Source organism: Sapajus apella, unplaced genomic scaffold (genome assembly GCF_009761245.1).
Source record: "Sapajus apella isolate SASKATOON/1434 unplaced genomic scaffold, GSC_monkey_1.0 scaffold35, whole genome shotgun sequence".
NCBI classification, from domain to species: Eukaryota; Metazoa; Chordata; class Mammalia; order Primates; family Cebidae; genus Sapajus; species Sapajus apella.
In genome coordinates this window covers 23,514,784-23,528,714 of record NW_022436975.1, presented here as the reverse complement: position 1 = coordinate 23,528,714, position 13,931 = coordinate 23,514,784, and the positions used below count along the sequence as shown (strand labels likewise).

At 41.3% G+C, this 13,931-nt stretch overlaps 1 protein-coding gene and 1 non-coding gene across 6 annotated transcripts in view; one reads left to right on the top strand and one right to left on the bottom strand.

Moving 5' to 3' along the window:
* The window catches only part of TERF1 (telomeric repeat binding factor 1), a 39,212-nt gene extending 27,544 nt beyond the window's left edge, over positions 1-11,668 (bottom strand). For 4 of the 5 annotated variants that reach the window (XM_032296334.1, XM_032296336.1, XM_032296339.1 and 1 more), the window contains exons 1-2: positions 11,286-11,668; positions 5,366-5,461 (exon numbers count right to left, since the gene is read on the bottom strand). In XM_032296334.1, the coding sequence (XP_032152225.1) occupies positions 5,366-5,461; positions 11,286-11,592 (403 nt within the window). In that variant the 5' untranslated portion in view covers positions 11,593-11,668. The remainder of the gene's footprint in view (positions 1-5,365; positions 5,462-11,285) is intronic. The other variant, XM_032296335.1, reaches the window with a different exon arrangement.
* Positions 105-208, top strand: LOC116563659. Its single transcript, XR_004274504.1, has one exon. It is a non-coding gene; the product is annotated as a U6 spliceosomal RNA (small nuclear RNA).
* Positions 11,669-13,931: the final 2,263 nt, after the last annotated feature.

Genomic DNA, 13,931 nt, shown 5'->3' with positions numbered 1-13,931 from the left:
GCAATTCTTACAGGAATAGCACAAAGTTCACCTCTTTCTTGAATGCTGCCCTTACCCCAGCAGCTAAGAGACTAGGAAATGTCCTCTCTCTACATCTCCTGTATGTGCTTGCTTTGGCAGAACATATATAAAGATTAGAAAAATGCAGAGATTAGCATGGCCCCTCCACAAGGATGACACACAAATTCCTGAAGTGTTCCATTAATTAAAAAGAAACTCAGCCAGGCATGGTGGCTCATGTCTGTAATCCCAGCACTTTGGGAGGCCAAGGTGGGAGGATCACCTGAGGTCTGGAGTTTGAGACCAGCCTGATCAACCGGGAAAAACCCAGTCTCTACTAAAAATACAAAATTAACCAGGAATGGTGGCGCATGCTTATAATCCCAGCTACTCGGGAGGTTGAGGTAGGAGAATTGCTTGAACCCAGGAGGTGGAGGTTGTGGTGAGCCGAGATTGTGCCATTGCACTCCAGCCTGGGAAACTTCGAGAGAGTGAAACTTCTCAAAAAACAAAAAACAAAAAACAAAAACAAAAACAAAACGAAACAAAACAAAAATCTAGGCACACTGGCTCACGCCTATAATCCCAGCACTTTGGGAGGCCAAAGTGGGTGGATCACGAGGTCAGGAGTTCAAGAATTAGCCTGGCCAAGATGGTGAAACCCTGTCTCTACAAAAAACACAGAAATTAGCCAGGTGTAGTGGCAGGCGCCTGTAATCCCAGACTGAGGCAGAGAACTGCTTGAACCCGGGAAGTTCAGTGAGCTGAGATCGCGCTGCTGCACTCCAGCTTGGGTAACAGAGCGAGACTCTGCCTCAAAAACAAAACAAAACCAACTCATATCATTATGCCTTTTTTAATGCCTTGCAATACTTTACACTTACCTCAACAATGCTATTAGCTTTTAAAGTGTCTTGAAGACAAAAACTTCTTATTCTACAATGCGTAATATTTCAAATTTTAGGGGGCTGGAGGCACTTAGTATTTTTCTAAACCTCTATAGTTCCTAACACAGTTGTAGTTCCAAAGCAAGTAAAAAACAAATAAGAATAATAAAGAGAATTTTAAATAGCACATTTTTTTTCCTTGAAAAACTAAAGTGAGCATGCAGTTTAAATATTAGTTTAAAATATTTTTATTTTAGGAACAATAGCTTTCCCGAGTTGATGAAAAAAATATTTTTACTTTCTTTCCTGTTGTCCTCTCCTAATTGTTTTCCCAACATTTTAGATATAAAAATATATTCATTCACATACTAAGTCTCTTTATATTCCAGGTTCTGTGCCAGGTACTTACGATACAAACATGAAGAAGAAAGTTCCTGACGTTGTGGAATTCACATGCTAGCTATGGAGGAAGACATGCAGACAAATCAATATAACTGGTACTTTAATGGAATTCTGCATTATGCCAGTGGTTCTTAAAGTTTGCCATACCTCAGAATCATCTGAAGAGTTTTTGAAAAATATTGATGCCTACGCCCATTGCCCAAAAATTGACTAAATTCTCAAGCATAATCTAGTGTATTTGAGGAACAGGGTATTAACTCTAAGTAGGAAAACTAGAAGTGAATCCTTGATGAAATAGAAGTCATTTAAACTGGGACATTAAGGATAAACATATGATAACTAAGTGAAGAATACAAGGCTGGGAAGGAAAACACTTCAGGAAAATGGAGCAGCATAAGATAAGGAAGAGGTGTACAAAAGATATTCATGCTAATAACTAACACTGAGCGTCAGGTACTGTGGCACTCTTGTTTCACACAGTAAGATCTGAGAGCTAGAGAGGTCACACACCTAGCAAGTAGTAGAAGCAGACAACAAGACACTTAAAAATCACTTACTGTGTTTCAAAAGTAGTGAAATGAAAATGCAAAGGCAGACTGCCTAATTTTTCTTCATTTTTCACCTGCTTGCTTTCCTTCGAAAACTAATTTCAACACACATTTTCAAATAAGTGTTTCTTGACTGACATTACTTAACCATTCTCACTTATGTGCCTTCCTTCTTATAAATGTGATATATAGAAAATGTATGTTAGATCTTAGCTTCAAAAATTTCCAGGTAGGATGTAGTATACTGCAGCAAATAAAACACTCCCACTACAACTAGAAAACAGTTAGATAAACTGCAAAATCATGTTGCTAAAGACATGGGTAGCTACAGAAGCAATGAAAATGAGATGAACTAAAATTCCGGAGAGAAAATCCCTTCTGAGGTGAGCTGCTGATTTGCTTATTTTGGAGAAGGCTGAGGATCCAGTGTACTCCAGCCAGAGAGATTTTACTGGGGAAAGAGACATAAGAACAGCTTCTGGTGGTTTCCTTGGGGCTGGAACTGTCGACTGGAAACTAGAGGAACTGCAAACATGATTGGCTTTTCTCCACAAGACATGTCTAAGTTCCAGAACAATGCAACAGGCAGCAGTAGAAAGGCACACAAGTCTCCCAGAGTTTTGGGAGGCCTAGGTGGAAGGGTCACTTAAGGCCAGGAGTTCAAGACCAGCCTGGACAACATAATGAGAACTTGTCTCTATAAAAAATTAGCTAGGCCTGATGGTGCACCTGTAGTCCTAGCTACTCAGGAGGCTGAGGTGGGAGGGTCACTTGAGCTCAAGAGTTTGAGGCTGCAGTAAGCTAAGAAGGCACCACTGCATTCCAGCCTGGGCCACAGAGAGATACACTGTCTAAAAAAAGTTTAAAATTCTACGACAGGAGGATGACTGTCATAAGCATTTCCCCTTTAAGATATCTGCTGTATTTCAAAGTTATGTGGGGGTCTATGGCCACACCACCCTGAACATGTCTTATCTTGTCCCTATGTGGGGTAGGAGACTAAACCCAATATGGTAGCTACTAGCCACACATAATTACTGAACACCTAAAATATGGCTAGTTTGAACTGAGATGTACCTAAGTATAAAACACACACCAGGTTTCAAAGACTAACTACAAAGAAAAGTAACACATCTCATTTTTTTTAGACATGGAGTCTTGCTGTGTTGCCCAGGTTGGGGTGCAGTGGTATGATCATAGCTTACTGCAGCCTCAAACTCCTGGGCTCAAGTGATTTGCCCACCTCAGCCTCCCAGAGCTGAGATTACAGATGTCAGCCATATGCCCAGCCCTATTAACATTTTTTACACTGATTACTTGTTGACATAGTATTTTAGACATATTGGGTTAAATAAGATTATCAAAATTAATTCTACCTATTTAATTATTATTATTATTTTTTTAGCTACACCTGCTGGAATGGGAATTTTTTTTTTTTTTTTTTTTTGAGATGGAGTCTTGCTGTTTTGCCCAGGCTGGAGTGCAATGGTACACTCTTGGTTCACAGCAACCTCCGCTCCCAGGTTCAAGCAATTCTCCAGCTTAGCCTCCCAAGTAGCTGGGATTACAGGTGCGCACCACCACACCTGGCTAAGTTTTTTTGTGTTTTTAAGTAGAGATGGGGTTTCACCATGTTGGTCAGGTTGGTCTTGAACCCCTCACCTCGTGATCTGCCCGCCTCAGCCTGCTAAGATTACAGGCATGAGCCACTGTGCCTGGCTTGGAATGGGAATTTCTAAACTTTGTGACAGGGTCTCATTCTGTCACTCAGGCTGGGGTGCAGTGGCACAATCACAGCTCAGCGCAGCCTCAACCTCCCAGGCTCAAATGATCCTCCCACCTTGGTTTCCTGAATAGCTGGGACTGCAGGATCACATGTAGTTAATTTTTTAAATTTTTTCTAGAGACAGGGTCTCGAAATGTTGCCTAGGCTGGTGTCAAATTCTTGGGCTCAAGCGATCCTCTTGCCTAGGCCTCCCAAAGTACTGGGATTATAGTTGTGAATCACTGTGTCTGGCCTACTTTTCTTAACATAGCTATCAGAAAATTTTAAATTAGACATGTGGCTCACATACTTCTATTAGCCAGTGCCACTATAGAGCAAAACAAACAAACAAACAAAAACAAAAGTGTTATGTATAGATGAAAATCCAATACATAAACTTTTCAATGCTGCCTCAGTTGAGTGCATTATGGTGAAATACATTGATTCTTGATAGCTGTCCCAGGCCTATTGTATCTAGGATATATCCCAAAAAGTATTCTGGTAAATTCCAAGATTAAACCATGGAATCACACATAAAATCTGGATTCCCCCCGCCTTTTTTGAAGAAAAGGTTATCCAGTGGGCAATTTCCAGCAATTGGGCCAAAAAATAAATAAATAAATAAATAAAATTTTAAAAAATAAAAAAAAAAAAAAGAAAAGGTTATCCAGGAAGCAACTAAGATGTACTGAACAACTGCTACGTGTAAAGCACTACCAGGCACTTTAGAATATTTTTCCACCTTTAATTTAGAAAACAATCCTGTTAACAACAGTGTCAACTTATGGTCTGCATGATCTGCAATTTTGCCCCAGCCTGCTGCTTCTCCAGCAACTGGCCGAGGTCTACCTACAGCTCTGACTCTTTCACAACTACTCCGCATCTATCTAGTTCTATCCATTTATGGTCTTGGCACCAACTCCAGCCCTACCCTCACCCCTAAACAAAGCAGACTACATCAGCCAGAGCTACTTGTGTGAGGGCCTTGACAGTGGTGCTAATACACTGGGATTTTACGTAAGACAACACTTTGATAAGCAAGTGGTTTTATGTAAGTACTGCCCACTACTCAGGATTGTTGGAAAAAGCATTTTGTAAATTATAAAAACCAATATAAATATAAAATTATTTGCATCAAATAGCCTTTTAAAATGACCATGTTGTAAATACCAGCCATTATTGATAAACTGAATCAGCCTTGCCCATTACAATTTAAAATGAACTACGGAGATGAGGGAGAGAGATTACAGCTATAAACTGTACTTCTTTACATAAATAAGTGCTGGCATCAAGTTCAAATAAGAGATTTCAAATATAATAGTTGCCCATAAAAAACAATGTGTATGACTGGAGTCACCACAAAGTTGCCAAATAGTCAATGAAACAACTGCCCCAACAGTAGCATCAAAATCACTTGGGAATTTATTAGAAATGTACATTTCAAGCCTCATACCCATCCTACTGAATCTGAAACTCATGGGAAGTAGTGAGACTCAGCACTATATATTTTTTTAATAAGTCCTTTAAGTAATTCTGGAGCAGGCTAAAGTTTGAGAACCAATGTTCTAAGAAGACAGGGACTACATTTCTTTTACTTGTTTTAGATATGGCTGTACGTGTGTACATGTGCACACACACACACCCCCCTATGCACCAGACACTTGTAAGCAAACTCCCCCTCAAAAACATCTGTTTCTTCTCATTGTCTTACATTTAGATGCAGATTGAAATATTTTCAACATAAAATAAAAACACATATTTACCAAGGTTTTTTCCTGCTGCAATTCTTGTCAAAAACTGACATATGTATACAGTTCTCAACTGATAAGCTGTTAGACTGGATAGTCCATGAATAATAGCTAAAAAAGAAAAAAAGTGAATTTTATTAAAATCAAACTTGATCCAGTAGTGCCACTGTGTGGTTTGTTCAGTAATAGGTTACAAACATGTAAAAATCATCATAAATTTAGAGTGGTACATTTACAGTCTGATTAAAAATCAGAACAAAAAAAGAATAGCAATGAACATATTTCTTAGAAAATATAACTTTCACATGCAGAATAAAAATTGTTGAGAATTCTTTCACCAGTAGTAGTCTACATTAACAAAAAAGATTTAGATACAAATTGTAAAATCATTGCTTGGAAACTTACACCTAGAAACTCTCCATACAATAGAATATATTTTACATTATTTCTATCAAGGTTTCAGTTAAGTGAGTCTGTTTAGCTTACAAAGCTGTATTTTAACACATATTAATATTAACCTCGCCAGAACTTGAATGCCCACCCAGATGTTGAGTCAGGCAGTGAATACATACAATACTGAGTAAGCCATACTCTTGGACCACAGTGAGCTTTTTACTATGCAGCAATGAGAGATAAACAATTGAGCTACAGTAAAAACGTGGTGAAAACTTTAAAAAGACAAGTACAGAATGCTATGGAAGCACATAACAAAGGAATCTGTGTGTTTAAGTATCTTTTGCACAGACGAGGTGTCAGGGAAGGCTTCTCTGAAGAAATTATGTCTAACCTAAGACCTGAAGGTGCTACTACTAGCATTACACCTAACCCAGGGCTTGGCTGGTGTTTATAAAAAGCTTAAATCACAAACTGAAAAGCAGTTCTGTAGCAATTAGGCATATAAGGCAAATATATTTTTACCCAATTTCCTCCAATTCTAACATAATCTTATGCTATACCAGAGATTATCTGGACCATGCACAGTCATAATAGAATTAACAGGATTTTAAGAGAGCACAAAATTTATATAGAATTTAAACACAAGCCATTCAATATTTACTAAACATCTACTGCCAGCCTGTGTTAGGAGGTGGTGACTCAAGATAGCCATTCCCTGCCCTCATGAAAGTTTTAATCTGAGAAAGAAGACATAAATTAAACCAAGTTATATAAGTACCTAATTAAAATTTTAATGAGTACCACAAACAGTTGCAGTCTTACCTCATTTTATTGCACTTCACATACAGCATGTTTTTAATAAATTGAAAGTTTATGGCAGCCCTGCTTGAGCCAAGACTGTTGGCACCATTTTTCTAAGAGTATTTGTACCTGTCACATTTTGGTAATTCTTGTAATATTTGAAATTTTTCATTATTATTATAGCTGTATGGTGATCTGTGATCAATAATTTCTGATATTACTATTATAAAGATTCTAGAGCACCACAAATCAGGCCCATATAAGACACAAATTTATTCCATAAATATTATGTTTTTTTTTTTTTGAGACGGAGTTTCACTCTCGTTACCCAGGCTGGAGTGCAATGGCTCAATCTCGGCTCACTGCAACCTCCATCCCCCAGGCTCACGAAATTCTCCTGCCTCAGCCTCCAGAGTAGCTGGAATTACAGGCATGCACCACCGCGTCTGGCCGATTTTTTTATTTTTAGTAGAGACAGGGTTTCTCCATGTTGGTCAGGCTGATCTCGAACTCCTGACATCAGGTGATCTGCAATTCTCGCGCCTCAGCCTCTCGAGTGGCTGGGATTACAGATTTGTGCCACGACACCCAGCCAATTTTTGTATTTTTAGTAGAGATGGGGTTTCACCATGTTGGCCAGGCTGGTGTCAAACTCCTGACCTCAAGTGATCCAACCGCCTTGGCCCCCCAAAGTGCTGGGATTACAGGGGTGAGCCATTGCATCCAGTCAACAACAGATTTTCATTGTAGATGAAACAGCCTCATATTGGAAGAAGATATCATATGGAACTTTCATAGCCAGAGAGAAGTCAATGCCTAACTTCAAAATTTCAAAGGACAGGCTGACTCTGTTGTTAGGAACTAATGCTGCCAGTGACATTGCTCATTTCCCATTCTCAAAATCTTAAGGCCCTTAAAAATGACGCTATATCTACTCTGTCTGTGCTCTAGAAATGGAATAAGATTAGATGACAGTGCCTCTGTTTATACCATGGTTTGCTGAATATTTTAAGCCCATTATTGAGATTTACTGCTCGGAAAAAAGGGTCCTTTCAAAATACCATTGCTAATTGATAGTGCACCTAATGAGCCAAGAGCTCTGATGAAGATGTTCGTACAAGGAAATTACTGTTGCTTTCATGCCTGCTAACATAACATCCATTCTGCATCCCATGGATCTGTTTTCTCTCCGTCCCAGTCTTACAAGTAACTTTGAAATAACCAATCTGCTTTTTGTTTTGTTTTAGCTTCCTTAAACCTTTACTGTCTATAAAGCCAACCCCCAACTGCTCAATTCATTGAGCACTTATTTTATGGAATAAAGTATTACCTGAATCTAGAATCATAATAAAGCCAAGTGAGATCTTTAAACTAAATTAGTTGTAATTTTGTCTTTTGACAGGGGTAAGGTTTAAAAGTAGCAGAGCCAGGAATCAAACTGGGACAATTTATTCCAGAGCCCATGTTCTTAATTGTTATACTATACTGCCTTCCACTGTATATTAACAGTCTATGAAAGGTATAATCTGGCTGGCGCTGTGTCTCATGCCTGTAATCCCAGCTCTTAGGGAGGTAGAGGAGGGAGGATAGCTTGAGCCCAGGAGTTAGAGACCTGCCTGGGCGATATAGCAAGAATCTATTCTCCACAAAAAGGGAAAAAACAAAAAGACAAAAAAGAAAGGTATTATCCGAGATCTGTGAATAATTCTGAGTCAGAATAAAACAATTAAGAATTTTCTAGAAAGCATGAAGTGTTGTATATTTTTATAATTTTGAAAACTGTAATACTGTAGTCCCAAGATACTTGGTGGGAGGACCCCTTGAGTCCAGGAGTTCAAAGGTCAACTTGGGTACCAAATCACTCAAGATAGGTAACATAGTAAGAACCTGTTTCTTGAAAAGAGGAAAAAAAAAAAAAAAAAAGGAAGGAAAATGTAGTAAATGCGATTCAATAAAGAAATTAAAAAGGGTAATTAAAAATTAAAAATGGGAACCCCAAAATAACGCTATGTTCACAATTTGCATATTGGCCACTGATTAGCAGTGCCACTTGAAAAATAGCGGGCTCTCTTTGGTTCCTGTACCCTTAACTTTAAAATAATGACAGTGGCCTAGATTATTCCTCCAATCTTGAGCTACAACTTTGAACATGGGTTTTTAACAAAAAAATTTTTTAACCTTGGCTCTGGGTGTTTTTATGAATAGGGTTTTTTTTTTTCTTTAAAACAATCTACTATTTTCTAGAACAGTTTTAAATTGATGTAATTAATATAAAAATGGTAGATAGGTTCCATATACCCTGAAGCAATTTATCTTACTTTTTTAAAACATTTTACATTAGTATGTTGCATTACATTAATGAATCAGTGTTGATACATTATTATTAACTCAACCCATGCTATATTCAGATTTCCTGTTTTTACTTAATGTCCTTTTTCTGTGGCAGGATCCCATTCAGGACACCACATTACTTTTAGTCCTATCTCTTTAGGAGCCTGTTGGCTATTAGTTTCTCAGACTCTCCTTGGTTCTGATGATGACATTTTGAGTAATGGTCAGGTATTTTGTAGAATGTCCTTCTGGAATATGTCTGATGCTTTTCTCATAATTAGATTGAAGTGATGGGGTTTTGGGAATAAGACCACAGTGATAAAGTTCTATTTTCATTACAACAAGTGAACATATCTCAACTATTACTGTGGATGCTGACCCTGTTTAGCTAGGTGAGGTAGTGTTTGACAAGTTTCTCCACTGTAAACTTACTATCCCTTGCCCCCTTTCTATACTGTACTCTTTGGAAGAAGGTCACTGTGGGCAACCCACACTCAAGGTGTTATGTTCTACTCCTTGAGGAGACAGTAGCAACATCAAATTATTAATACTTGGAATCCTGCATGCAAGATTTCCCATTTATTTAATTATTTATTCACATCAGTATGGACTCACGTAAAATTATTTTATACTTTAAGTTTATACACTAATACCACTTTATCTTCTTGTATTAGTGGTTCAGCTGTAGCCACTGGGAAGTCTTGCAGATGGCTTCTGTGTCCCTTTCTAACCCGGTCACTGAGGTGTTTTTGTTTCTTTCTTAGCACATCCTTACTTCCTGGCACTAGAAGATGCTCCAGGTTTACCTTGTACATTTCCTGTCCTAGTTCCAGAATCAGTCATTTCTCCAAAGAGCCCTGGTTCCTTTTATTGCAGAATCGTATTAGAAAACAAGATCTGGGTGCAAGGTGTACTCATTGTTGCTAGAGTTAGGTTACTTCTGTGCCCTTTTATCTGACAGAGCAAGGAAATACATGTTTGTATAGTAACCTGTGTCTACACAAGCATATGTAAATATTTCCAGAGTCATCTATACCTACATGAGCTAAACAGTTCATACTGATATCTCCAACTCTAAGGGAACTTTTTAATAACTCTGAGGAACTAGCTTCATTCCAGGATTTAATTTTCCACTTAATGTTAATTATCCATGGCCCCAGTGTTATCTGCAATAGAGGAAAGATCCTTGAACTGAAAGATAAAGCATGGGGCTGAAACACCCCCTTTTAACCTATCAGTACTTTATAACTAAGATTATTTGCCTAACTCACAGGATTATGATGAAGTGAAACGTGTCAATATGTCTTTCTGAGAATTCTGTTAAATAGCATAGTATTATAAACATATACTTGCAGAGTAATTTTAGTGCCAACTCTGAATGAAGTACCAGAAGATCTTTCTGTTATTTTCCAAAAAGCTACGCTAGGCCAGGCGCGGTGGCTCATGCCTGTAATCTTACAGCTGCTCGTGATCATGCGCGCCTGCAGTCTCAGCTACTCGGGAAGCTGAAGAGGGAGGATCACCTGAGTCTGAGGAAGGTCAAAGCTGCAAAGAGCTGTGATGGCGCCACTGCACTGCAGCCTGGGTGACAGAGTGAGACCCCAACTTGGGGCAGGGGGCGGAAAGGTACCTTTAATCAAACATCTGAGCTGGGAGAGTGTTAGACTGAAAAAACTATGCTGCTGGTTCTCTATGGATCTATGTCTTTGTCCATCACTTACAGGCTGTCTAGGCAGATTTCATGAACAGTTTCATTCATTTATTTATTGAGGCAGGGTCTCACTGTGTCACCCAGGCAGGACTGTAGTGGCACGATCTCGACTCACTGCAGCCTCCACCTCCTGGGTTCAACTGATTCTCTCACCTCAGCTTCCTAAGTAGCTGGGACTTAAAGGCATGTGCCCAACATTTACTTTTATTCTGAGCCTATACAGAATAAAATTGCTGTAGCAAGCAGCCCAAATGAGGTTTAATATATCACGAATTAACACAAAACACTGATGGCGGAGGTTGGGGGGGGGTGTCACTCGATTATGGTGACCATAATGACTGCTGAATATCACCACCGAATACCTGAGTAGAAAGCACCAAAGAGACAAAGGTACTGGGTTGCGTGCAAGTGCATACATTTTAAATCATTTAATGCTTGCATCAACCCTAAACAGGGTCTTATTTTCATTTTATGTTAGAGAAAAACAATTTGAGAAAAACTCAGGTGCTGACAACGGGCGGAACAGGGATTCGCACAAAGTTCAGCCCAGAGCCTCGGACCCCCGGCTAATCGGCCGCAGCTTTCCTTCTCTCCCGACCTCCCTCGGCGGCGACGGGAACCAGGCCTCTGCCGCGCGCCACTGGGCCCGCCTCCGCCCCATGCGTAGTCCCCAGCCCGGACGCGGTCCGCCCTCACCCTCGGCGCTGTCGCGGGTCTGGCGAAAGTCCTCGGAGCGGCCGTCGCGGAAAGCTCGGCAAAGAGAGAGGCAGAGGAAATCGAGCATCCAGCCGGCAGCCACAGCCTCGGCCTCAGCCACAAGGCCCGCATCCTCCTCCTCCTCTGGAGCCCCCAACTGCACCTGGCACTCGAGCAGTTCCTGGCACTCGAACTGCTCCTCGTCGTTTCTCTCCGTTTCTGCTATCCGCTCCTCGGTAGCGTCGGCATCCCTACCATCCGCACAGCCCCGGGGACTCGGAGCAGCTGAGGAGGCGTCCTCCGCCATGTCAAACGGCTTGCGCGGGTACTGGCCCTTTAGGCGCCGAGCAACGATTGGCTAGCCTTCCCGGGTGCGGGGCGTGGCTGCGGAGGGTCGCTTCCGGCAGCGGAAACCACCAATCACACCGCCAGGACGGGCGAGCGGCTCAAGCCTGGCTTCTGATTGGCCAAGACCTGTTCCTGCCTCTGGGCGTTGAATTTGTCGCCAGTCTGAAGCCAGGGCTTTGCATGTAACTGGAGGACTCCGTATTGAGCGAGGAGTGAGGTTATACTAGGTGGCAGCTTTATCTTCCTTATTCCTTGTAAAATGCAACCTTGACTGGAACAACAACACAGTTAGTTAAAATGAAAACGCGTTTGCCTGCCGCCCATTTCAGAAAGAGGTAGGTAGTGAGAACTTGTCACTACTAGTCAAGTATAACACTTTTAAACCCTAGCATTCATCTAACGGTTACTACATGATCACGAAACAGAACTATTCCAACTGACTTAACATCCGTGCTTCTCCAACCTCAGGATACGTCAGAATCAGCCTGGGGGCTTGCTAAAACACAAATTGCCGGGCTTCAGTCCCGGAATTCCTATTCTGTTAGTCTAGCTTGGGGGTCCTTGAACTTGAAAGTCTAACGCTACTTGGCAGGACACCACATTTTGAGATCACTGCTCTAGAAAGAGTATACTGCTGTGAAAATGTATCTCAATCAAGGTTTGAGATCGACTATAGAATGCAGTTTGCAGAAAATAATAAGTGAATTTTGAAACTTAGCACAAAAGGAGAGTCTAAGTGGGGATGAGTGGTCTGGTTAGTTGTTTGTTTTTTGTTTGTTTTTTCCTTTGAGCCAGATTTCCCTCTGTTGATCAGGCTGCTGTCCAACTCCTGGCCTCCAGTGATCCTCCTGCCAAAGTGCTGGGTTTCCAGGCCTGACCCACCACGCCCGGCTCCGTTTTTGTTTGTTTTTTGAGACGGAGTTTCGCTCTTGTTACCCAGGCTGGAGTGCAATGGCGCGATCTCGGCTCACCGCAACCTCCGCCTCCTGGGTTCAGGCAATTCTCCTGCCTCAACCTCCTGAGTAGCTGGGATTACAGGCACACACCACCATGCCCAGCTAATTTTTTGTATTTTTAGTAGAGACGGGGTTTCACCATGTTGACCAGGATGGTCTCGATCTCTTGACCTCGTGATCCACCCGCATCGGCCTCCCAATTTTTTTTTTTTTTGTTTTTTGTTTTTTTTGAGGTGGAGTCTGACTCTGTCACCTAGGCTGGAGTGCAGTGGCATGTTCTTGGCTCACTGCAACCTCCACCTCCCGGGTTCAAGTGATTCACCTGCCTCAGCCTCCTGAGTAGCTGGGATTACAGGTGTGTGCCACCACACCCAGCTAATTTTTGTATTTTTAGTAGAGACAGGGTTTCACATGTTGGTCAGGCTGGTCTCAAACTCCTGACCTTGTAATCTGCCCGCCTCGGCCTCCCAAAGTGCTGGGATTACAAGCCTGAGCCACCGCATCTGGCCAGGCTCCGTTTTCTGTTCCTTGATGTGGGTAATGGTTACATCAGTGTGTTCACTTTATGAAAATTCACTGAACATTGTTTATGGGCTTTTCAGTATATGTGTCATAATTGAATAACAAGTTTACTTTAAAAACCCTTGTATGGGGCCGGGCGCGGTGGCTCAAGCCTGTAATCCCAGCACTTTGGGAGGCCGAGGCGGGTGGATCATGAGGTCAAGAGATCGAGCCATCCTGGTCAACATGGTGAAACCCCGTCTCTACTAAAAATACAAAAAAATTAGCTGGGCATGGTGGCGCGTGCTTGTAATCCCAGCTACTCAGGAGGCTGAGGCAGGAGAATTGCCTGAACCCAGGAGGCGGAGGTTGCGGTGAGCCGAGATCGTGCCATTGCGCTCCAGCCTGGGTAACAAGAGCGAAACTCCGACTCAAAAAAATAAAAATAAAAAATAAAAAAAAAATAAAAAGCCCTTGTATGGCCAGGCGCGGTGGCTCATGCCTGTAATCCTAGCACTTTGGGAGGCCGAGGTGGGTGGGTCATCTGAGGTCAGGAGTTCAAGACCAGCCTGGCCATCACGGTGAAACACCATCTTTAAAAAAAAAGAAAAGAAAGAAAAGAAAAAAAAGCCCTTTTGTTTATAATGCATCCAACGCCATCAAATCCTTTCTACCTTTTCACACACTTATTGTTATTGTCTTTAAGGTAGTACAGTTTAAATGTTGAGTAACTAAGGCACTGTATTCTAGTATTAAAAATGCTTAGGTTGGAATGTTTCCTACCAGTTACTCGCTGGCATTGTGACCTTGGGTAAATTATGTCTCAGTTTTCTTGTCTGTA